This window comes from Drosophila pseudoobscura, chromosome X (genome assembly GCF_009870125.1).
Source record: "Drosophila pseudoobscura strain MV-25-SWS-2005 chromosome X, UCI_Dpse_MV25, whole genome shotgun sequence".
Lineage (NCBI taxonomy): Eukaryota > Metazoa > Arthropoda > Insecta > Diptera > Drosophilidae > Drosophila > Drosophila pseudoobscura.
This window is the reverse complement of record NC_046683.1, coordinates 61,102,390-61,128,101: the sequence shown is the minus strand read 5'-3', so window position 1 is coordinate 61,128,101 and position 25,712 is coordinate 61,102,390. Positions and strand designations below refer to the sequence as shown.

Here is a 25,712-nt window from a genome sequence, read left to right as displayed (position 1 = left end):
CAGGACTTAAGGAAAACCATAGATATGTATGGCTTTTCACGAAAATGTGCCGCTGCTTGGATGATGCTCGAGGGGTTTCCTCTATGCCTTGCCTTTCTTTTCCTTTCTTTTCGCCGGGTCCTGGGCCCCGGGCCCCGGGCCTCGCCCCTTTCTGGTTACAGTTTAATGCGTTCTAATGTATGTGACTTTTGGCAGGATTTTCGACATTTGCCGCCGCCAAAAACTCAAGTGACTTGCAGAATATCCTGTGACAATCAACCATCATCAATCACCGCCGCAAGAGGCCCCGCTCATGTCGGGCCACAAATATAAATATTTTCTGCTGAAATTAGGTTAAAGGCAGAAGACAGAAGACAGAAGACCATCTCCAGCTCCAGCCAGCTCCAGTTTTTGGTTTTTACTTATGTCATGCCATCGGATCTGCAGATCTGTGGATCTGAATATCCGTATGAGACTATCCATACAATAAATTAATTATAAATGCATTAATCAATGCCAAACGGACGCTGGGGATTTCTTTGACAAAATACTGACATGAGTTGGTCGTTCGTTTGCTTTGGATTTCAGTGGAGTGGATCGTCGCGATCGTTGCGATCGTTTTCGCGTCTCATTCTTTGAGGCGTTTTGCGTGAAATGAAAACAAAAATTTAAAACACGTTTTCGCGGTGTAATTTATGCGTTCGATTTTCGACAGAAATATCCATACTCTGGAATGACGAGAGATGTGACTGTAGGGGAAATATATTGATGGGCTTTTAAGTGAATGATGGCCCAACTTTGACTTTTAAAGAGTCTTAAAACTCTCTGCGGAGAGCATCTAAAATTCGTTCTAAATTTTGTGGCAAATCTTCCTTAAACATTTCTCAAATCGAACTTTGATTTTGATTGAAAGCCAACGAAAAACGAAACAGAAACGAAACGAAACGAAACAGAAATTAATTTCCACCTTGCGGGCAACACAGATTCGATATCGAGTTCGATATCGAGTTCCAGTTCGAGTTCGATTCGATTCGATTGTGTGTGGCGGCATGCAAATGAGATCATTGATCTGTTTTTGGGAAATCATATTTGACCCTTAGGGGTCGTCATGCCAAAACCACGAAACGAAAACAGAAATGTTAATTTTTCTGTTTTTTTTCGGTCACATGAAAAATGTGATTTTATTTTGTTCGGTTTTTTTGGTTTGTTAAGCGCGAATTTGAATTTAATCAAATTAATTATTGGATTGTCAATGGATTCCGATACGAAACTCACAAGAGTTTTGGATGTGATCAATTTTGGAAGAGAGTTACGAGTATGGTTGGATGGATGGATGGATGGATGGATGGGGGGGACGGACAGTGATAAATTGACAGATCAAATGACAGACCAAAGCCATATCAATCAGGCCTTTGATGCTCCACAAAGCTTCGGCTCCATGGCTCTACGGCTAAGACCGCTCTTTATGGTCGAAACAGATCTAAATATAAATATTTTCAAACACACACAACAAAATGCGGTCCCATTCCATCCCATTCCGTTCCGTCCCAGAACAGCTTCCGTTTACCATTTCCCCTTTGTGGCTGTGTCCCCTTTTCGAGTGGACAAAAGCCACCGTTTGTTATAATTTCGTTTTGATTCTCTCTCTCACTCTACCTCTCTCTCTCTCTAGCCATAAAATTAGCTCTAAAAATGCCATATTTAACAATTGTTTGGTTCGGTTCGGTTCGGTTCGGTGGGAACCTGCCCAAAGTTGACATCACACATCCCAGCATCGCAGCATCCCAACATCCCACAGAGAAGACCCCAAAATACCGAAAAAACCGAACCGATTTCAATGTGTAATTGTAACGTCTTTGTCTGTGGTGTTATTAACACCTTTAAGCGCTCCAACCAAATGGACTACGAAATTGTTTAGAGTGTAGACTGTCGTCTTTTTGTTGTTGGGTGCCAAAGGTTTTTGACCGAAAGAAACCACCGAAAAGTCAAGTCAAGAAAGGAAAAGAAAAAGAAAAGAAAACGGTGTTCCACAAAAAACAAAGCTTTCGGTTCACTCGTCCGTTTTTTTCGGAACACTCTCGGAATTTCGTGAATTTATGCATAATGGACATACATTAAATCCATAACATCACGCGGTTGGTGATGGGGCATGGGGAGGGGGATGGGGGAGGGGGCAGAAGATGCTCCTCTGAAGATGCGCTGTGCTCTGGCATATTTTAGTGGGTCATAAATGGCGGCAAAGGTAAGGCAAAGATTTTTCACAGCTGATTGCGAGAAGCATGGAATAATGCTCGATGTCTGTGGGCCGAATGGGAGCCACAGTCAACGCGTTGGAGCTCGAGGGTCAATATGGGGATCGCTAAGAGCAGTGTCGAGACCCTTCTGAGTCTAAGAACAGTACCCATGTGGCCATGTGGCCATGTGGCACCATCTAGGAACCAAAGTTCTGGGCATAGTAGAGCCCCCTTCTGTGGAGTACAGAATATTTTCATCTTTAGATTAAATATAATTTTTTTTATATTTAAATACATTTTATTATATATTTAAATATGTTTCCCATTTTTGTTTTATTTAAATATATTTTATTATATAATTAAGTATATTTTCTATTTAAATTTCATATTTTTTTCACAAGAATAAAATTCAATTATAAACGAAAAACAACAAATATTTAATTAATTTAAAAAAAAATAAAAATTTGTTGAAATTCAGAAATAATTACTTTATTATTATTATAATTAATTTTACAAAATATTTTGAAATCTAGAAATAATTATTTTTTTATTATTATATTTAATTTAAAAAAATATTTTGAAATTTGGAAATAATTATTTTATTATTATAATTCATTTAAAAAAAATTCTTGAAATTTAGAAATATTTATATTTAGTATAAATATAAAATAGATTCAGTTACCGACGTAGGCTGGCACCCAGTCGACCTGCCCAACAGACCTCCACCCCAGAAAACTGGACGGATAATTCCACCAAGTAATACCCCCCTCAAAATTCTTCGACCTTGATGAGACGCAACTTTTAAAGAGATAATACTTTATAATAAAAAATACAATCCTAATTATAATCAAATTAAAAATCTCCGAGCACAGTAAAAAAAATAAAAATTACATAAAAAATTATTTATATTTAATTTAATCTATAAATTATTTTATTTATATTTTTATGGTGGTATTTATCACTCATTAGAGCATCTCCTAGTCGTTAAGGGGTCCCTCCTTTTTGCCCCCTCCAACATGGCTATGTGGGAAAGCAGTAACGGTTCCGTTCCGATCCGTTCCGTACCGTTCCGTTGGGCTATAAAGCACATCCCGACCCAGGAGGACTTCAGTGAACTTCAAAGTGGGGCGATGTTTGTGGCACCTGCACTCCCTCACTCCCTGAAATGAATCATACGAGTGTGTCTCTCTCTCTCTCCCCCCTCTCCCTCTCTCTCTCTCTCTACCATTTGAAACCATGACACGAAGACCCACAGATGAACTTCAGTCCGGGGCTGGCTTTTCCCCGAGTGCTGGAAAGAGGCGGTTCCACTGCGTGCCGACAATAAAATTATGAAAATGTATAAATCAAATGCACACGGACCCGCGCGCGCATTTGTAAAATATGTTTTCAATTTTCCATCCAGCTGGAATCCAATTTAATAGATAGATTGTTTCTCCTTTTGGCCAAGAGTGCGGGGCAGCGGGGCGGCGGGGCAGCAGGGGCTGTGGGGCTGAGGGGCTGTGGGGCTGTGGGGCTGAGGGGCTGTGGTGCTGAACTTGACCCAATGATATTTAGTTACGAGTAGACGACACCAAACCCAAAGACAATGTCGGTTAAGAAAGTGCCAAAGTCAAAGGCAGTTTCCCAGGTTGCTGCTGGCTGCTGGCTGCTGCTGCTGGCTGCCACTTGCTAGATGGAGCTGACAAATGACTAAGGTCGCACCGATGCACCGAGTTTTGTGGATGCAACACACCCGTTGCTGCAGTCATAGCCCCATACCGAATGGGGCGGTTTCTGTTTGGACCGGGGCGGTAAGAAGGTCGTTGAAGTCGTAGCTGGTTCCAAAACTCTGAGAGATGCATCACACACAGCTGTGCTGCGGCTGCTGGACGTCATCAGAGCCCGCTTGGAGCTTGGAGCTTGGAGCTTCAGCTTCAACTTCAACTTCATATCGAAGCAGGTGTTCCTCCGCTAACAGACGGACAGACGGACAGACAAAAGATACACAAAACCTCAACTGAAGCTGTTTGATGCGCACGAATTCCGTTTTTAGCTGAAGCTCAGAGTCCGTTCGAGGCTTTAGATTTTTTTTTTCTACTGCTTCTTCTTCTTTTGTTGCAATAAAATTTTAATAAGATTTTTTTTTTCTACTGCTTCTTCTTCTAGAATAACTCGTACACATAGCCATAGCTGCCACAGATCGTGATGCAGCTCAACCAATGCCCCACAGTGTGTGTGTGTGTGTGTGTGTGTGGCAATCAACAGCTCCATTTTTGTATGCCACAAAACTCCGCCGCACTTTTGAAGGCTTTCCATTTTGATATTGTTTATCGAGTACGTGTGTGTGTGTGTCTCTTTCTTTCAGTGTATTGCTAATGCAAATTGTGCTAAAAACAAAACAAAAACAAAATGTTAAACGTTGTTAATGACAGTCCACGTCGTCGTTGTTGAGTTTTTCGAGCTGAAAAGATGGCGATGGCGATGGCGATGCACTTTGGGTGTGTCGATTGTTTGTCTAATAGATAGATACGGGTATACAAAAAAAAAGTGCAAAAATATATATATGTATATATATGTACTTTTGTTGGCATATTATATCGATAATAATTGCAAAATAAACGTTCAATCGAACGCCTGTGCGGTTAATTGTTGAATGTCATTACAGGGTTTAATTTTCATATTTTTCGTCTGTCAGAGACGCCAGAGCGGAGCTAAGCTAAGCCACTCTGTGAGAGAGGCAGTCTGGACTGTCTAGGGGACACAGTTTTCTTTATGCTGCCCAAAATATAGAGCATTCCTTATGATTCCAGAAGTATATCTCATAGACTTTTGTTTGGGATTTTCTGTGGATCGCTGGAAGTATCTTTTGCAGTACAGCTCCCTAGAATAGATCATCTACAGAGTCCCCCTACCCTATCTACCAACTACCATCTAGCATTTGGCTTGGTTTTCTGTCTATCCCCAAACCCCATATGCTGCCGCTATGCCCAGGGCCCTTTTTTGGGTAACCAACTAAATCTTGTTGCTGTCAAAATTTGTTAGTTTTTCCCGAAACGTAAGCCTGTAATTAAGATACATTTGAGCCGGACAGCGCTGGAGTCCTCCGCCGTTCGGATCTGTGCTAGCTGTTGACCCTCACGCTTGATCACTCAATTAGCCCTTGGTCCTGACCGCACACATAGCCAGAGGGGTCTCGTCTCCAGATGTTGCAGCGCCCTCAGCCGTCAACACTGGAGTATTAAAAATTTATTGAGCGATTGAACGACTGAGCGACTGAACGACTGAAGGGTGTAGCACGGAAAAATTTAAAGAAAGGAAAGAAAAAGAAAAAAAAAAAACAGACAAAAACCTGACTAAGCCGCAAAAGCGGTACAGGACTCGCACTGGCACTGCCACAGGCACTCCGGATGATGGAAAGAGCGTGTGTCGCAGATTAAAAAACACAAATTGTTGAAAAAATAATAATACCGATACCAAAAATCATTGTCCAGTGGGATCTCGGGCTCTAAATAAGCAATAATATTTGCCCTTAAACATTTTGCACATTTAGAGCGCTCACGCATGTAATTAGGAAATAGGGAAAACGATCCATACAATCCATAAATGCAGCATGCCACAGATGCCAGAAAGAGACAGCAGGAGAGAGTGAGGAGAGAGTTTATCCTTAAGCCCTTGTGCGTGCGTGTGTACTTAGCAAAGTCGTTGGATTTGGAAAATACGAGAGTGTACGAGAGTGCTGGAAAAAAGCCAACAAAAGGCTTATTTAAATATGCATTATTATCTCTCTGCGGTTCTCGTCTCTCGTCTACCGTCTCCCGTCTGCCGTCCATCCTGTATATCCTTAACCCTAAGTCGTGTCACATGTCAAACAATTAACCAGAGTTACGGGGCCCTGTGGAAACTTCCTGTGTCCAGCGATTAAAAGGAAGTTCTATCGTTCTCCTCGATTCGGTTTGGTTTGGTTTTTGGGAAATTTTCCTTCAACAGAAACATATGGTCAGGGTCGGGTCAGTGGGATACGGCAATTTCATGCTCACTTTGAAGGGTACATCTACAGATACAGCTACAGCTAAAGATACTCGTAAATTGTGTAGTTGTAGATGGATTCCTTTCGGTTTATTGATACAGTCATTAGGCTACCGATGATCATCCCTTGGGCTCCGCTGGCTCTTAATTGCCCTGAAATTAGGCTGTCATCGTCATTTAGTATATACAGGCAACAAAACCAACAAAAAGATACCAAAAGGAGTACGTACAGGAAACAACGCTGTGGGTCTCCCAAGGTCTTAGTTCCGTTTCGTATCGTCAGCTGTTGTTCTCGTCTAGTAATCCCTAATAGTGCGATCATTATAATAGCATCATCGTCTATTTGCAATCAAACAAACTCACACAATTTTTCGTTGATTAATAAACTTGAGGGATTATTCATAAAATATAACCACAAACCACTGGCACTGGCAGGGGGACGGGCAGGGGGACTGGCAGTGGCAGTGGCAGTGGCACTGGCTGTGGCTGTGGCACCCAGCGAGAGAGTCGAGCTTCTTGTTAATGAGCTCCATCGTGATGAGTTTCTCGAGTGTCGAAGTTTGATGTCTGAGGTCATGCCATGAATTTATTTCCATCGCTCATAGATCATATCTCTGGCGGTGCCCCCAACACCTGCGTATCATCAGAGGAGAACTCAAATTTCCGCATTCCGCTGACCCACAAACAAAACCTCCTCATGCTTCACTGGCACCTACCCAAATCAAAAATCACAAGTCAAAAATCCAAAAATCAAAAAATTGTTGATATATTTTCCCTCTTTTTTTTGTGCATAATAAATCACAGACTTTTTCTTTCTTTCGCGCGCTCCCGCGAGAAATGAGATGAGATGAGATGTGGATGAGATGTGGATGATCCCCGAGATGTGGCTGTGGCTGTGGATGCGGATGAGATGATGACTTGCGTGGCGTGGGAATTGAAAGCCAGCGAGAAATGGTTTCAATAATCAACGGAAAAACAAAAACCTAATCAATTAAAGTCTCTCTTATCATTGTGGTGCATCTGTCTATCTCTCTCTCTCTCTCTTTCTCTCTCTCTCTCTCTCTCTCTCCCTCTCTGTCTGTGGCCCTGCGCTAACGAATTATATTTGATTTCTCGGTTGTTTTCTCGGTTCTCCTCTTGTTATTGAAAGTGTTTTGTTGTCCCTCACGAATTGCTTGTAAAACAAATCGAAATTTTGGAGTGAGATTTTTAGAGAGAGAGAGAGAGAGACAAATACATGCAAGGGGAAGAGTCGTCCACAGGTATACCCTGTACAGTATATTCAAATATTATTTGATGTCTCGCACAAAATAAAGGACATCAATAATTCAAGATTAAAAAAAAAACAATAATAAAAAATAAAAATAAATTTAAAAAGGGCGCACCAAAGATTTCTTGGAAGGGGGGATTCGGAAACAAAATTCGAAATTAAATTCATTCCTTAAAAAACTAAGTACTTTTTACATATTATTTCTAATATAATATTCCAAATAATTAAATTAAATTAATTTGTATATCATATTAAGTCTCTTTAAATCGAGAAAAATATATATTTTTTTGTAACTTTAAAAGGCACAATAAAAAAAATATAAAAAAAATAAATACTATAAATACTATTTTCTTTTGAAACAAAATTTTTATTTCATTTATTTTATAAACGCTGATACAAAATAAATACAGTAAAAATAAATAATAGTAAATAAAAAACACCAAATAAGTACAATAAATTTAATTTTCTTTTGAACCACAAATTTTTATTTAACATTCAATTTATTTAATAAACGCTGATACAAAATAAATACAATAAAAATAAATATTAAAAAAACAAATAAATAAGTACAATAAATTAAATTTGCTTTTGAAATAAATTTTTTTTTTAATATTTAATTTATTTCATAAATGCTGATACATAATAAATACAGTAAAAATAAATAATAATAAATAAACAATACATTAAATTTATTTTAAAATACAATTTTTTAATTATTTCCTTTTTTCTTTACATTACTTTTAAACTATTATTAAAATTATTTGCTCTTTAAAAACTGTTGTGTTTGGACACAGATTCAATGAAGAATTGAATGCTTGTGTACTTGGTTCCATAAAGGGGTGGAGTTTGGCCCCTCTGGGCATGCCCGTGTGCTTCTTACAATGAAGGACAGGGAGGGGGAACTGCGAGAATATGCAATGCGTGCCTCCCGAGGTGCCAAAGTCGAGGCCGAAGCCGAAGCTCGTGGGTGAAAGGGGGAGGGAGACTTAAGAGGGCATCTCCTTCATACGATTGTGTGCTACCCCTCACAGGCCAGCGCCCATGGTCCAGGGTAGCAAACCTTTTTGTGTGCGTTGAGGCCATTCGAAAGGAGTTTTGTTTGATTGAAAATCCAATTACAAATCATTGACAGTTGCGTTGAGTTTGTTGTACTAATTTCAAGATCAGGGGGAGAGTTCGGATGGATGGATGGCAGATTGGTGGAGAGGAGAGGAGAGACACTCATCAATCAAGAGCCCATAGCCGACAATCCATGCAAAATTATATCATGTGTTAAAAGTTATGACGGATCATCGGAGGTGTAAAGTGTCGTTGGTGCTGGCTCTGGGGATGGGCAGGGGCAGGGGTAGGGGCAAGGGGAAGGGCAAGGGGACGACCGCCTCTTCCTTTTTGTGTTTTGCACAGCTTGAGTTTTCGGGGTACTCTTCGTCCACTTTTCCATCCATTACTCATCGCATTCAACGATTTCCGACTCACTCGCACTCTCTCGCTCTCCCTCTCTCTCGCTCTCTCTCTTTCTGTCGACTGTAATCAAACCGATTTTTTCGATCTTTCGACAGACAGACAAAAGGATCGCTCAAGATTTTTATACATTTTTTTGATTCCATATTGACAGGCGGCATACAAATCGGCCGATTGTTGTTATAAATTAGCTCAAAAAGCCATGCACAATGCCCTCGGGCCATCCATCAATCATGCCCCAAGAGGAAGCAGGAGGAGAGCGGGAGGAGAGCAAGAGGAGAGCAGGGCAGAGCCTTCATTCAGTTCAAAGACAGTTCGTTAAACTGGACTCCGAAATAAAACTGGAAAACTGGACTCTTTGGATTTCTTTGGAGGATATCTCTGCTCAAAGAAAGATCCTCCTGGCCCGAATCCGAACCTTAATTGACTTGGCTTGAACAAAATATTATCTGGCTTTGTCTATCGCAGTTTTTGTATGCTGTCAAAGCTCAATATCTGTGACTATCAATTGTTTTCGCATCTGAGTTATCTTTTTTAATTTCAAGCCACAGCTTGCTCTCTGACCCGGGTCAAAGTTGAGCCTCCCATACGAGTCTCCACTCTTGTGGCTCGGGCTCGGGCTCGGGCTCTGGCCATGTCGCGTGTTTCATTAGAGGCGACAAACAAACACAGTCCGCGCCTGCGACCGCGTCCGCGTCCGAGGCTCTGCGCACAGATTTCCAGCAATGATCAGGCCAGGCAGCACATAGCATATTGTGACCTCAAAAATAACGAACGTGCGGTAAAAGCGTCGCCAACCTCTCAGAGAGGCTCTAACCTGGCCAAAAGCAACAAACACACACACACACATACACACACACACACGGGTCTTGGTCCAGTCAGCAGCAGCAGCAGCAGGGGCTGCAGCATCAGAGGCAGACTCTTCCACTCCTCCTCTTGGGCTTTTTGTTTTTGCTTTTGCGACGTGCCACACCTGTTTCATGTAGTCAGGCGCTCTTCTCCAGCCAAGAACCAGCCACTGCGACTTGCACTGAGAGAAAAGATAGACAAGGGGAATTGTGAGACCGAATTTCGACGCGTATCTCGGGGAATCTATGGATTCAGTGTCTGCTTTGGGGTGTTTAATCCCATGCTAAAAAGGAGACTGCGAATTGGTGACCCCGACAATGTGGGTAACCTTTAAATTTAAATCGAAATATGTGCAATTTAATGAGAAAACCAATTCTGTATGGATTTGCTGATGAACATTATCTATCTCTACTTTTGATTGGCTCTAGTTTGATGAAATAAATATTGGTGACCCCGAGATAATTTCCAAAGAATTTCCTCAATTGATTTTCTGTCCGTGTAGCCAGCGCCTTGTGAGAATTTCTTCGCTGTTGTTGTTTTTCGTTTTTTTTTTTTGAGATTTTTGTAGGCAACAATTTTTGTTGGTCTCTAAAGTGACCTTAGAGCGAGGAGATCTGGCTCTGGCTCTGGCTCTGTGCTGGGAGCTCCTCTCTGTGCAAACGCATTTCTGATAATGATGGACTGTATTAACCGTTAGCCAAAACGCTGAAGCCGAAGCCGAAGACGGGGACGGGCCTGTGCCTCCACATGGCACAAGCATGTTGCAACAAGCCACGGCAATCAGTGGACATTTTCAGATATTTCCTTGGTGGGAAATTGCTTTGGAGATTTTTCGTACTCTCCAAAAAAAAATCAAAGGAAAAAAACAAAAATCTTTGACAATCCGTTGAGGCTTTCACTCTCGGTCTTTAGTGTCGCGTCTGTCCCTGTCCCAGTCCCAGTCCCAATCCTGTCCCTATGCCACAAAACAGACAGCCGGACAGACACAATGTTGAACTTGTCAAATGTAATCAGTTTTCCTTTCATTTAGTCTGACAATTACCGCCGCCAACGATGACGTTGACACATGGCCGCCGGCCCCTCCACAGGTCTCGACGCTAGAGGAATCAAAGAGACGTCGCAGACGATGTCCCCGCAGTTTTGTTGCAATTATCCAAAAAGCGCGCAACTTTTCACACGCAGACGATCATTGTCCGGACGTATGGCATTGCTCGAATGCTGGAGTCGATCGGTGGCTCGGTGGCTCGATGGCTCGGTGTCTGTCACTAATTACGGCTCATTATAGTGACCAAAGTGTAACATGTTGTCAGCTTTCGAGGACAACAGCAAACGCAACAAAACACTAAAATACCCAACTGCCGGACCAGCGACGAGTGGCAACAATTACAAGCGGCCAAACACCAGCGAGATTTGTGGCAGGATGGCTACAGAGGGTAGCCGTATACCCTAACGCGGTAGAAGGAATATATCGGGGAAAACTCTTGGATATAAGGGCGATATTTGTGGAAAACAAAGGGGCAAAAACGTTTCGAGACGCGGCAAGGGCAGAGGCTCGACATGCATAGCCGATATTCCCTCCGTAGCGCCGAAGACTGTGGCGTACGTGAAGTATCGTATCCTTCTTCTACTTAAATGTTGGTGAAAGTCGAAGAAAATCCTTCGTTCAACCCATTTGACACCACATCCATATGAATCCATATCATTGGTTAATCCAATTTATGATATTTTCTTACTGAATCGCTGGCTAATTGAGTTCCCACATTTGGAAAACTTTCTCATTTGTTTATGTCTCTGGCGTTTTATCGTAGAACATTCATTCTCTCTCTTCTATTTGCCATTACAAAAGTAATCACAAAGTTATCATGCCCCACAGACAGCCACCTAAGGCCCCAAGCTCCTACGATGCGACGACTCGCGTGGCTCCTCCAAACATGCAAGCGGACTCGGAGTCGGACTCGGAGTCGGAGAGGGAGATGGCGATGGCTTTTGAGGCACATCCAAACACCTGACAGTTGTTCGTTGGCGCTAGTCTCTGTCTGCCGTTTTGGTGTCTTGTTTGAGTGACCATTTTTGGGCACAATGACACAAAACCAACAACAACGACGACAGAGGACAGACGCCAGGTCTGTGGAATCGAAAGTGCACAACAAAATAATTCTATAAAAATTCTATGTACGAATATGTGGAGTACGTGTGGAGTACGTGAAAGATCTTCGAGAGTCCACATAACAATTAAATTCTTCAAACTATGTCTCGAAAATTAGCTCCGATCGTTGGATCGCTGGATCGTTGAATCGTTGGTTCCAATTGGAGTGTTTTTCAGCCGATACTCTCACTTGGAAGGCACTTCAAGTCGTTGCCTACACGAATCACTTATCGAAAATCGCTCTGAACAAAAAAAAAAAACCCTTGAGAGATCAGAGCGAACCCAACGATCCATTCAGAGTCGTTCAAAGTTCGTGTCAACATCATCAATTTTGATCAATATGGTATGGCTATATCTTTGCCGCTCTGCACCACTCGATAGCCCTCGCTAGCCCCCCACTGCCCCCCCCACTGCCCCTCCCCCCTCTGTATCTGTATGTGTCTGCCATTTAAACGACTCCTTTTGGCTTTGGGGTACGATCGTGTTTGGGTTCATCGTCATCGTCTCGTATCGGATCGTATAGTCGACAAAAATATGGAAAATTACAATTATTAGGCATTTTGGCTTGTTTGTTTATTGGTAGGTGGTGTATTGAGGTTATCCGTACACTAAATGATACATCGATCGTTTGAATAGAGCGATCCACAGAGATCCAGCCAGCCAGCCATACAGCGATCGGGGGATCGAGAGATCGAGAGATCGGTGATCGTTCAATTGATTGCTGCCTGAGAGCGGCGCGCGGACAAGTGAAAATCTTTGGAGAAGATGAATGAAAATTGGTGCCTAAATGGTCATTGGACATGATCTTGGACATGGGATCATCCTATGATCACTTTCTTTTGGGGGGCGGGGAGGGAAAACCAGCAAACGTGGATTGCTACATGCAGTGGTGACATGTGAGCCGAGATGTGGGTCCAGGCTCTTGACCTAGCTGCATAAGCAATTATGATCTTGATCCCCTCCCCCCCCACCGCTCCAACTGGATCGAAGGTTACCCCAAAGAGGGGGCAGGGTGTGGGGCAGGGGCAGGGGCTGTGGCACAGGCAGAAGTCTAGTTAAGTGACGCCCTAAGGCTGCAGCGAGAGACGACCCTGTTTTAAGTTTTATAAAAACTCATTATAATGTCTTATAAATGCACTTTTGGGATATCAAGTGGGATTTCTTCTTGATTGCCATGTGGGGCCATAGCCAGAGCTCTGCTACGATCTGCTGCGATCTGCTGCTCCTTTTTTTTTTTTGCTCTGTGTGACTGGGATCTCGCTGGGGTCTTGGGTCTCCCATGCTCTTTCTTCGGCTCCATCGGTCCGGCTCTTCTCTGCTGCCCCTCGACTTAGACACATAGTTCGCTCAAGATCATAACATGACCTTTTGACTGGCAGTGATTTCAACGCCCACGCGTATAAAAACATTTCAGACAAATCCAAAGAGGAAGAGGAGCCCGAGAAGGCCCAGACCTTGGGCTCTGCTTCATTTTTTTGTTTCTTTTGTGTGTGTGTTTGTGGCTGGAAAATGGGTTATGAGAGCCATGGCTATCTGTTGGCTATCTGTTGGCCATTTCTTGACCATGGGAAATAAATTTTGTGAGGCTGAAAGGAATGAAGGACGTTCCAAGTGCCACATTTTAACACCTACGCAATGGCCAGGAGGTTAGACTTGTTGCACCACCCCCCAAGCCACCCCCCCCCCCATGCCCCTCTTGCAGCGAGGAATGCGTGCGGCTATAAATCGATAAACGGGTTGATGTGCTCTAAGCCCCCACCTCCACCCCGCCCCCCCCACCAAGCAGCAAGTTCTTCCTTGTTTTTGGACGAAATGTTCTTTTAATTTACTTTGAGAATAGACAAGGCACACGCGATTGTTGCCACCCAACTGCAGCAGTAACCCACTGACAGGGCACCACCCCCCCACCCCTTGCCCAACCCCACTCCCCCCCCCCCCAATTCTAAGGGGAAAAACGTGGCTTTGTTTGTTGCCAGGACAACGGCTGGCCGAGGGCATTCCAATGCAAAACAAACCGAAAACCTGTGCAGCCCCAAAGGAATTTCAGTGTGCGGCCAGCAGTAGCCTTGGAGTGGTTGAAAAAGCCATGAACTGAACCCAAAGACCAGCAACAACAACCGATTGAAGAGGGGCAGGACCGGAGAGCGGGGGCAAGAGACATGATTACGGGTCCGGAATCGAGGCAAACGCATAGGTTGTTGGACCTGAAGAAGCAGCAATGGGCCAAGGAGCGAGGTAGGGGCTTAAAGGGTGTGTATTCCGTGTGTATCTATAGCCGTGTCCCTTGTCCTTTGCAGAGGAAATCGCACGCATGGATGAGATGTACCATCATCAGCACACATCGCACCACAAGATCGAACGCACCTCGATACGCACCTACTACTCGAATCTGGATCTGAGTCAGACCTCGACATCCAGCCAGTCGACGAGACAACGACGACGATTACCGCCCCAGCAACAGCAGCAGCAGCAGCAGCAGGATATGCACTTGATCCTGCGACAGGCACAGGCACTGGCACCAGCACCAGCACCGGCAATGGCAGCGGACTATCGCGAGAACGGCGGATATCTGAATCAATTGGAGCGCTATATCGAGGATCTCGATGCGGATGCCGATGCAGACTTTGAGGACGACGAGGAGTCCCTGTACAGGCGCACCAGAAGGGGCAGCTATGCCCCTGGGATGACCAGCATGCGGCAGATGCAGATGGCACCGGCCCGGTATGTGGAAATGATGCCGCCCACGTCCCTGCAGACGGCCAAGGGAAGGATGCAACATGCCCAGCCGCAGCCACAGCAGCAGCCACAGCAGGGATACCATTTGCAACAGCAGGGGTACCTGCCACAGCAGCAGCAACAGCAACGTCTGAGGAGTCCCAGTTTGCCTTCGATTCGATGGCAGAGGGGGGTGAGGCATCCGGAAAAGGCGGCCAATCAACCTGGTAACGGGAACAACGGCAACAACATTCCGTTGCCGAATGGCAAACCAAATGACATTGATCCTGGCAACGGGCCAGGCCATGCCCATCGATCCAACAATCAAAACAATAATCCTGGAGCTGCTCCAGGCATCGGTTGCCAGGAGGAGGACACCTCCGGGTATCTGAGCGACAACACGCCCCCCAAGAACAGCAACAACAGCAACAACAACACCCACACGCCCGACATTTGGTTCAACGACGGTGCCAGCCAGATTGAGAGCATTAGTGGTGTGGGCAGTGCCAGTGTCGTGGAGGAGAGGGAGGCGGGCGTGGGTCGTCGCCTCCGCCGATCGATACAGGGCGGGGGTGGGGCGAACCCACTGGTGCCCCTCGGCGGGGGCAAGGGGAATGCATATGCCACCAAGGGACGACGTGTGGCAGGACAGGGCTACGAGCCGCTGGCGAACGATGGCTACCTGGCCGACGGGTGAGTAGACGAGTCCTCGGGGCATTGATGTGCGATATACATACATTTCTGTGCCTTCCAACAGCTGCTGCTACATGGCCGCACCGCCGAGTTCCTCCAACATGAGCATCAGCCGGGATGTGTCCACCTCGAATACCTACCAAGTGCAGATCCAGGGCGGTGGGGGCGGCGGCGGTGGCAGCGCCAGCGACTACTACGTCCACGAGCAGCACGAGAGAGAGCGAGAGCGGGCCCGCTGGGCCAATCAGCAGCATACGATGCAGATGCCACCGCCGCCTGGCTGGCTAAATCGTGGCATACACGATCTTAAGGATGGCAGCGAGGACGACGTCCAGTCGATGCAGTCATCCTCCACGTATTTGAGGGGACAGAACGCCCCCCTGGACGCCCAGACGCTGGCCGAGCGCATGGACAAGCGACGGAAGGCCTCGGAGTACCACAATGCCATCAAGAAGCAGCTCCACGAGCGGGAAATGATCAGGAAATGGGAGCTGGAGCGCCATCGCCAGGAGGAGCAGATCGAGGAGGAGCGCCTGCGGCGCCAGAAGCAAATGGACCAGGAGCGGGCGGAGTACGAGCGCCGGCAGCAGCTGGAGCGGGAGGAGGCGCAGCAGAAGAAGCAGCAGGCGATGCTGGACGCCATCGCCAAGGCCGAGGTGGCGGCCCAAATGGAGAAGCAACAGAAGCGCAAGAAGCCACAGCCACAGCCACAAAAGGTGCCCAAGGATGGCCCGCAGGAGGGCGAACTGCTGCGAGTGCAGTCCGTGGAGGAGGAAGAGGAGGAGGCCACCCATACACCACGTGGGGCACCGCCAGCGGCAGCACCCGCCCCCATTGTGGCAGAGGAAAAAGTGCTGATTGGAACGCCCATCAATCTGCGACGGACCGTCACGAAGCCCATCAAACAGCCGAAGGGCGAGGAGGCCAAGGAGGCCAGGGAGGTTAAGGATAATCTGGCACTCCTGATGCAGCCGGCCACCCTCATACCCCTGCCCGTCACCAGCGACATTTTTGGGCTGCAGAATGCCATTGGGAATCTGCAGATAGCCACGTACTTGATGCAGCCCCCCCAACAGATGCCGCAGATGCAGCAGATGCACATGCAAATGTCACCATCGGCAGCCTCCTCCTCCGCCGTGGAGCAGACCTATTCGAAGGCCACAATGACCCAAAGGACAGACACCTCCATCTACACGGAGGACGGCTATCAGGCGGAGAAGGAGGAGGAAGAGGGTGAGGGTGAGGGCGACGGCGAGGGAGATCCCGAGGAGGAGGAGACACTCACAACAGCCCGATCGGGTCTGGTCAGTGGCGGGTGCTTCTCCCCCGATTCCCTGGAGGTGGATGTGGCACACAGCGACAAGCTGGCACTCATTCCACTCCCCCAGCGACTGGCAGGAGGAGCAGGAGGAGAAGGATCTGCTGCAGCAGCAGCTGGAAGCAGCGATGTGGAGACCCAAACGGAGCTCCCGCTGAACTGCGATCTGTGTCTGTTCCACGACAACTTCTACAAGGTGCTGCTCAAGCGGGAGGTGTCCACCACGACCACCACGCAGACCTCGAAGACGCAGACACAGTCGCCCAAGGAGTCCTCCGCGTCGGCGTCGGCCGAGGCGGAAAAGGATCACGAGACGACAACCACAACAACGACCACCACCACGACCACCTTCAAGGCCAAGAGCAAGGACAAGGACAAGGAGAAGTGCCTCAAGAAGAGCCACAACAGCAAGGACAAGGACAAGATGGACGATCGCCCCAAGTGGGGTGTGAATCGTCCCATCGTCCAGTACGTGAAGGCCAGCGATCGGGATCCCTTTTGCCTGCGCAAAAAGAAGAATCATCCGGCCACGGCCACAGCAGCCAGCAAGCCACCGCGCTCCCTGTCCATGGACTCGCGGCTGGACAGTGTGGCTGTGGATCATCTCATCCTCGAAGGGGACTCGCCGCTGGCCCCCGCCACAATGGAGCAGGAGGATGGCGACGAGGAGGGCTTCCTGCTGAAGGCCCGCAACGTCTGCACGGAGATACTGCCCATCAAAACGGACGAGAAGGGCCGCATTTTCCTCAACTTTCGCGAGGCCAGTGCCATCATGAACGAGGACGAAATCAAGGATAAGCTGAGGCAAAAGTACTTCAATTTCGGAAGGATTCTGCCGCGTCGCAGCTGGGCCTCGGCCACCCACAACGGCCTGCCTTTTAGTGCAGCGGCAGTGGTGGTCGGCGGGGGAGGGGGAGGGGCACCACCACTCCCAGCCCTCCCTGCCACCATTGTCGGGGACATGGCAGACGATTGAAGAAAAAACCCATGACCTAATGCGGGTATTCCTGCCAGGATCTGCTAAGGGACTACTCTGGAGGCTACTAGATTCTTTTTTTTTTTATACCAAAATAGACACCAAAATGTAAGCCTCCAGATGGTAAAATCCCCAACCAAAAAAAACAAAAAAAAAAACATAAATATATATCGTATAAATTTGTATCGCCTGCACCTAGAAAAAAAGAATGTTTGAAATATTTAAAAGTATTATGGGGCCTACAGGACTCTTTCGAGTGGGGATCGAGTGGGGAATGATGGGTAGGCAGGGTACTTCCTGCAGCCAAATTCCACAGCTCCAGATTGTACTAAATATATATATTTTTTCCCTTTTTTTTCGTTATATTTAAACAACAACATTTTTTTTTTAATTTTTCTCCTTTTTTTTAAATGTTTTATATTTTTTTCACTTTTTGTATTTTTTGTATTATTTACTCTTTGGATTTTTTGTTTCTTATTGTTAACTTTTTGTTTTAATTTTTTTTTTATTGATATTTTATATTTTTTTTTTATTTTTTGGATTTTTTGTTTCTTATTGTAACGGTTTTTAAAAATTTTTGTTTTTATAATATTTTTCTTTACTTTTTTGATATTTTGTTTCATATTGTTAAGGTTTTTTTTTTCTTTTTTTCCTTTATTTTTTGATTTATTTCTTCTTAATTTGTTTCCTTTTTTTCTTTTCATTTTTTTTTTATTATTTTCTTGAGTTTTTGTTTTGTAGAAAGGAATCCCCAGCCTTGAACTTATAATATTTCCTTCATACTGTTTTTCTTATTATTTTTCGTTTATTTTTTTATTCTTTTATTTCCTAATTTTTCCTTTTTTCCCTTTTTTTCTTTTCATTTTTTTTTAATTTTTTTCTTGAGTTTTTGTTTTCTAGAAAGGGGATTCCTTGAACTTATAATTTCTTTACATACTGTTTTTCTCATTGTTCTTGTTATTATTAATTTTTATTTTTCTTAATTTTTCCTTTTCTCCGATTTTTTCTTATCTTTTTTTCTTGTGTGTGTGTGTGTTTTTTGTGGCTAGGAATCTCCATCCTTTCACTGAATTTTTCGCTTATCTAGAGCCTTGAACTTGGGTGCCTCGCGGTCTATTAGCAACATTGTTGCCTGATTGTTGGAGGCAATCCCTCTCTGAAAGCAACAAATCACACGAAACTGTTGCGCACACATTGTTCACGGTTAGGCTGCTGCTGATCGAAGCCTGGCTCTCCTGTCTCCCGTCTCCTGTCTCCACCGATCTCTGCACAGATCTCCTTTTGGAGTCCGAACCTCTCTGTTTTCTGTGGCTTCGGTTCGTGTTACACTTTCACACAACTCAAAATGTCGTATTTCACGCATTTTTACGATCGTTCGCGTAAATTTATGCGAAAAATCATAAATAACCAAGAAACATAAGCCTCGACCCCCCCCCCCCCCCCCCCCCCCTTTGCTACCTCGCTTCCCTGCTATGCGATGGGGGACTACTCGTTCCAGAAGGGGCGTGGCATTCGGTTTCGTTCGAATGTGGGCGCTGCATATATTTCTGTTAATTAACGCATTTTCTGCACTGCGTTTCGTAATCTATGAGATACAATATCCGTTTGCTGTTCTCGTGTGCCCTCGTGTGTGTTTTCTGTTCTTCTGTGGACAACAATGGCAGTGGAACAGGCAGCCCCCCATTTGAGGAATTAATTGCATGGTTCTTATGCAAGTTCTCTAGCCCCCAACAACGCCAAAAAAAACATCAACGAAAATAACGAAGCCAAGGAGAGCTCAACTCCGACTCCGAGTCCGCCAACAACAAGTTCAATGCCTTTTGGATTATAATTCTGACCTTAAGTTCAGTTCTTGAACAGAATGGGCGGGGAATGGGGGATTGATTGGGCAGGGCAGCTTACCAACATTTGGTGGAGAAAATCACAAAAATTGAACAGGAGCTCCATCTGTATCACTCGTTCCATCGCTATCTGTTTTGTGTAGGGCTTATGATAGTTTTCGATATGTTTTTGGTCTCCAAGATCTATTGAAAGCCCAGCTACAGGTCGAAAGATCTTTGATTTTAGCTACGAGAACCATCTTTTCACAGATATATATATTATTTAACCATTTATTCCCTATTTCTGTTTGTTTTTCAGACTCGAAATGCCCCAAAGAAGATATAGGCTTGAGTAGGTATCAAATATCGTCCAACTCCCCAAGGATTCCACGAGGGTAAGTCTTAGATATCGAACCTGTTAATGGCAGGGTATCTGGACTTCGTTCTGGTTAAAAGAAAAACCCCCCTCTAAGGGCAAACAAAGGCTGCACCAGCGACCAAATCCAAATGGCCTTCAAAAAGTTCTCATTCGTGTTCTAGTTTCACACCAAAAACTTGACAAAGAATGGCATGTTGCATGTCGCGTGGGGCATGTGGCATGTGGCATGGGGGGCACTGCAAAATGCCATTTCCAATGTCACGTGAGTGAGTTTTTCCAGCCCCCGAGGGCGGCAATTGTTTTGGAGTTTCTTTTTTTTTTTTTGTAGGGCCGCCGCTGTCACCTTGAACTGAACGTATGCCAAAAAGCGACATCTGGACAACTGATTAATGACGTTTCATTAGAAAAGGGAAACCGTAAGATCGGTTATATGTATAGCTAACCCGTTAATGGGGAGACGGAGAGAGAGAGACCCTCTTGAGAGCCGAGGGCCGAGGGCCGAGGGCGAGAGAGCGGGCACAAATAATTAATGACAATCGATGGAACAACTGATTTCAAGTAAAGATTCAAATCGAACCGTTAATTTGGAACACTTTTAAGGATGATTAATGACCGACACAGAACGGTGCCAGTGTTCCCTTCAAGAAGATCAACATTTTGCAACTGTTTTCTAATTGTTTAAACTCTACCGAAACAGACAGACAGACAGAAGGTTTGCTTTGACAGTTTTTCTGCTGCTACTCAGGATTGTCTTTTTGGCAGTAGTCCGTCTTTCATTTGTCATTTCTGCGGTCACTTGAGGATCATTTGAGACCAAAAGACAGCTGCAGAATGCAAACTGCAACTGCAACTGTTTTTTCTTTTTTTTTCCTTTTGTTTTAATATTCAGAAAGCAGTTTCAGACACTCTTTCAGGGTTTCGTCATTACTTTTTGATGGACTGGGCATCGAACTGAAAAGTAGTTCCCTCCAAAACGGAAATCACATAAGCCACAAAAAACATAAACCATAAAACATTGGGTTTGATTTTTCCATGCACTGAATCAATGGAATGGCCATAAATTTAAGTACTACATATTCCCCATTCCCCGTTCCCCATTTCCCATTCCCTATTCCAATGCCCATGGATATTTTTCTATTGGTTTATGGATAATTTATGAATGTCTCTCGCGTTCGAAATGTGAGCTGAATATTTAAAGGCCCTTAGAGTGCCCTTACAAATTTTCTTTTAATTTTCCATTGCGTTTAGTCGCTGTCTCTCTTTCACAGCGTGGCTGAGCAGCATATATTTTCTTACACAGAGTGGCTTGGCAATCAAAATACTCTTTCACAGAGTGGCCTAGTAGGCCTAAATTTAGTCTTTCGCAGAGGGGTTTAGCATTCAATATTCACAGAGTGGCCTAGCAGTACAGATTATCTTACACAGAGTGGCTTAGCAGTCAGTCTACTCTTTCACAGAGTGGATTAGCAGTCAGTCTTCTCTTTAACAGAGTGGTTTAGCAGTCAGTGTTCTCTTTCACAGAGTGGATTAGCAGTCAGTCTTCTCTTTAACAGAGTGGCTTAGCAGTCAGTCTACTCTTTCACAGAGTGGATTAGCAGTCAGTCTTCTCTTTAACAGAGTGGTTTAGCAGTCAGTGTTCTCTTTCACAGAGTGGATTAGCAGTCAGTCTTCTCTTTAAGAGAGTGGTTTAGCAGTCAGTCTTCTCTTTCACAGAGTGGATTAGCAGTCAGTCTTCTCTTTAACAGAGTGGTTTAGCAGTCAGTGTTCTCTTTCACAGAGTGACTTAGCAGTCAGTCTTCTCTTTAACAGAGTGGTTTAGCAGTCAGTCTTCTCTTTCACAGAGTGGATTAGCAGTATACATTCTCTTTCACAGCGTGCTTAGCAGTCAGTCTTCTCTTGCACAGAGTGGCCTACCAGTATACATTCTCTTTCACAGCGTGCTTAGCACAAAATATTCTGCAGGCCTCCCTGATTGAAATCGAAAAAATTTGATCATTTCTGAATCAGCGAATCTTTCGAAGACCAAACGCTAGACATTCCTCTGGCTCTTCCATCTGTCTGGCAGCTGGACTGTCTCTCTCTCTCTCTGTCTCTATCGTGGTGTCTGCTTTTTCTATGTCATGGGCCACACTTGATTAATTCCATAAAAGGATTACGCCAGAGAGTCGCCAGATGATGGCTTCCCCCCAATAGACGGGAACGGGGACTGGGACGTGGAATCTAGTTGCCGATGAAGTCATCAGCGTGTCCGAATATCCTGAGCAGGAAACTGACATTTATCACACTTTTACCTTTACCTTTTTTTTGTCGTCGTCGTCGTCGTCGTCGTTTGTTTTTTTATTTGCGCACACGTTCCTCACTTCCTTTCCGATGCCCGATGCCCGATGCCTGATGGCTTTATTCCGCTGCTAGGACAATATCCTGTTCCCGTTTCAATTGCCTTTGTGCTCGAGCTGGAGGGAGTTTTGTCTGCCATTCGCCCTGGGCCCGGGGAGCATCATTATCATAATTAATGTGACTTAATCAAGAATAATGTACGCTCGAGAAACAAAAACGGAAGTTCCAGTTTCGACTCAATCAAGTTATGGCGAAGAACCCTTTCGGGAATTGCCTTTATTCTGGAGTAATGCGGTCAACCGCAGCAGTTAAGAGCGGGCTGTAGGGCGAGGGGTTGAAGGTCACTCGAAGGAAAGGCCTCCGCCTTGAGCCTATTTTGCATATAAAGCAATAAAATAGAAATTTTCTTCATCAAAAGATTTATGTAGCATGCAAAAAGCCATTAAATGAAGGCATTTCAAGTAGGAAGTTGATGGGAATTGGTACCATATGGGTGCACCCATATTCCAGTTGATATCTCAACCAGGATACGAGTAGTCCTGCTCCTGCTGCTGCTCCTGCTCCTGCTGCTCATTATGCGTACATTGTTGTGGCTCATACTCGCTCCCTGGGAGGCGACATTCGCATGAAACCAACGACAGAGGATCCTATCCGATACGATACGATCCGCTACGATCCTTATCGATAGATTTGGGCTGCTGTTTCCTACCGTTTTAGGTTTTCGGTGTGCTGCTACCAGGAACTACCCATCAATGCCCCAGGACTGGCCATTGTGTGTGTACATGTCGCACATGTTGACACATTAATGTGCCCCAGCGTTGCAGGCCGTTGCAGGCCGTTGCACGGCGATGCGTGTTCGTGTGCGCTGATCCTAATCAGCGTTACTAACTGGAATCGTGTTGAATCGTGTTGAAATCTCACAAAAGATTGCATTAATTTTTGGTTTGTGGATTTATCTGTTTTTTTTTTTTCAAATGCGTGAAATGCGGGACTTCCTCACAGATCGATGGGGGAACAGCCATCACGTCTGTACATCTGATCAACTGATGAATTCCTGATTGAATTGTTCATCAAGGGAGAGCGGGAGAGCGGTAGAGCGGGCGTAGGTACAGCTGCTACCCGAAACAAAAAGGCATAAACAAATCATAACAATTGCTAGAGATAGACGAGTATATGGCTACAGCCCATAGACTCTCTCGTACAGCAATTTATCATCCACTAAACGGAGCCAAAGGACTTGGCCATTGTCTCTCTCCATCCAGAACTCCTTTTGTTTCTGAATCTTTTCTCAGTGCTGTCTTTGGAGGTGTGTGCGCCCATATAAACATTAAATTTTATTTAGATGAGACTTCCAATGGTTTTCGAGTGTTCTCTCGCTCTCTTTTTATGGGTGTCCTGTCTCCCTCTCGAGGGTTTGTACCTCAATAAAAAATGAATCAGAGCATTCCTTTTTTTTCCATGTTTGATTTATTATTAGGGTCGCAATCGATCGTAAATTTTCAACATTTTATAGGGATACATCAAAATCGAAATTCTACTTTTTTGAACTATTTCATTCCCCCATTCCCTTTGAATCTTCTTTTTGTTGGGGTGGTGTGTGGGGGGGGGGAGGGGGAGGGGGAGGGGGCAACGTTTACCCCTTCGATTAGCACCTGGGAATCGGGACAAACCTTAGTCCGGGCGGGGCGACCAGGTTAGTCCAAATAAAATATTATTTGTGGCTTTCTTTGTTTTTGTTGTTGTTTTTGTTGTTGTCTCTGTTTTCGTTTCGTTTCGCTTTGTTTTATGTGTCGAAAACCAAATTTTAATAATGTTAATTTGTAGCGTTTCATGGGATCTGAGATTTATGATGGTTTCTCCTCATCATCATCCCCGTCTTTCTCTGCGGTCTCTGCTGTAATTATGCTAGTAAGTCAAACCCCTCTTCCGAGTTAGAGAGCTCTGGGTTGGGTTCTCTTTCTCGTTTTTCATCGAAGCAAATAGGTGCTGATTGTTGTTTGGGGCTTTGGGAATATGATTGGGATGGCTAAGGATCCATGTGAATTGACTATTCAAGCGTAGAACGGGTAAGAGCCAGAGCTAAAGCTAAAGATGGGATCAACAGAACTATCTATAATGATAGATCATGCAGAGCAAGGCCAGGTGTTCAAGCAGCACACAAGAGCACTTGTTTTACTCGTATATATTCTCGGGGTCACCTCATCAGTCACCTCTGTGATCTAAGAGGGGGGATAGCACTTCCTTCCCAGAGAACTCCACACGAATACCATTTTCCAGTCGCTTTCTTTTCGAAAATTAAATGAGATTAAACGTCTAACTTTAGTTCCAGTTAAACAATGATCCAATGAACATTAGCCATAGTCGATTATTAGTTCACACAAGCATAAAAAAAAGAAGCAGATCTACCCAAACGTACAACGAATCATTGAATTTTTTATAACATATCCGTATAAATCCCGAAAGAGCCGTAAAAATATCATTAGTAATGGAAAATATGCGTAAATGAGGGGCAATCCAGCGTATAGACAGACTCGAAACGAAATCAATTTGCATATTTCGTATGACAAACGCTGTGGTGGGTCTCCCGTTCCCCCCCGTACCCCCCCGTACCCCCGTACCCTGTCGCCCCTCCTCTGTGGAGGCACAGACTTCCGATGGCGACGGCGTGAACCGAAAAGCGTGTTAATTTTCACTGTGCATTTTATATTGCGGCCATATATATTGGACCCAGAGAGGGAGAGGTGGAGAGAGGACCTGTGAGAAGAGATGAGAAGAGTCGAGTCGAACGTCTTATGTTAATAGGCGGATCCGTAGCAGCGGCAGCGGCAGCGGCAGCCATTCAACGCCCCGAAAGTTTCACCGCTTGAAATGTGCTGTAAAGTTGTTAATTAAAACCCAAGAAAACTACGAAAAACCAACCAAGAAAATATATCCACCCAAGAGACCCCAGACCACAGATCCAGCAGTGGAGTGGAGAGAGGACTGGACCACACAGCATCCAGTGGCTTGGACTTTTTGGGGATCTTTATGGTAGAGACCTGTTTTGTGGCCAGCGAGTACCCTGGGTACTTGGGGTAGGGAGGGACTGGGTGGCCCTCTTCTCCCTCTATAAAGACTTCAGTGCTCCCCCCTAACCGTGGGTATCCCTTAGTCCGTAGATCTATCTTGGGACCCATGAAGTTTTCTGCGTTCCTTGTGTCGTTTTGTTATCGCTTTTCGAATGCACTTGCTCTCCGCTTGTGATATTTCATAATTTGAATAATTTTTTGTTTTTTTTGTTGTATTTTTTGCACAAACGGTGAATCGTACTCGTTTCTGTGATTGATACGGCACGGAATGGCACTCCTGCGGGTCACAAAAAAAACCAAATCAAGCAGGTTTCCGGGGTGTTGGAAGGGGGGTAGGGGGCTGGGGGGCTGGGGGCTGGGGTTATCAATCACATGTGTGTTTTGTGCGAGTAGCAGAAATATTCAAACGTTGTTCGAGGTGTTTTCTTGTTTGTTGTTGTTTCTGTTTCTGCCGGAGAT

At 45.0% G+C, this 25,712-nt stretch overlaps 1 protein-coding gene and 1 long non-coding RNA gene across 3 annotated transcripts in view; both read left to right on the top strand.

Annotated features, from left to right (window-relative positions):
* Positions 1-13,912: 13,912 nt before the first annotated feature.
* On the top strand, positions 13,913-17,790 carry LOC4811855 (uncharacterized). The gene is made up of 3 exons (XM_001352964.4): positions 13,913-14,182; positions 14,245-15,355; positions 15,420-17,790. Exons 1-3 carry the CDS (start codon positions 14,107-14,109, stop codon positions 17,647-17,649), a joined length of 3,417 nt encoding a protein of 1,138 aa, XP_001353000.3. The 5' UTR covers positions 13,913-14,106; the 3' UTR covers positions 17,650-17,790.
* Positions 17,791-19,783: 1,993 nt separating this feature from the next.
* Positions 19,784-25,712, top strand: part of LOC117184708 (uncharacterized) — a 72,095-nt gene continuing 66,166 nt past the window's right edge. The window contains exon 1 of one of the 2 annotated variants that reach the window (XR_004470131.1): positions 19,784-19,864. This is a non-coding gene — a long non-coding RNA (uncharacterized lncRNA). The remainder of the gene's footprint in view (positions 19,865-25,712) is intronic. The other variant, XR_004470132.1, reaches the window with a different exon arrangement.

Bases quoted from the DNA above. Each gene is read 5' to 3' on its own strand.
- LOC4811855 (XM_001352964.4), top strand. From the start codon at position 14,107: ATGATTACGGGTCCGGAATCGAGGCAAACGCATAGGTTGTTGGACCTG. The intron at 14,183-14,244 runs GTAGGGGCTTAA...TGTCCTTTGCAG, and splicing joins GCAATGGGCCAAGGAGCGAG to AGGAAATCGCACGCATGGAT. The intron at 15,356-15,419 runs GTGAGTAGACGA...GCCTTCCAACAG, and splicing joins GATGGCTACCTGGCCGACGG to CTGCTGCTACATGGCCGCAC.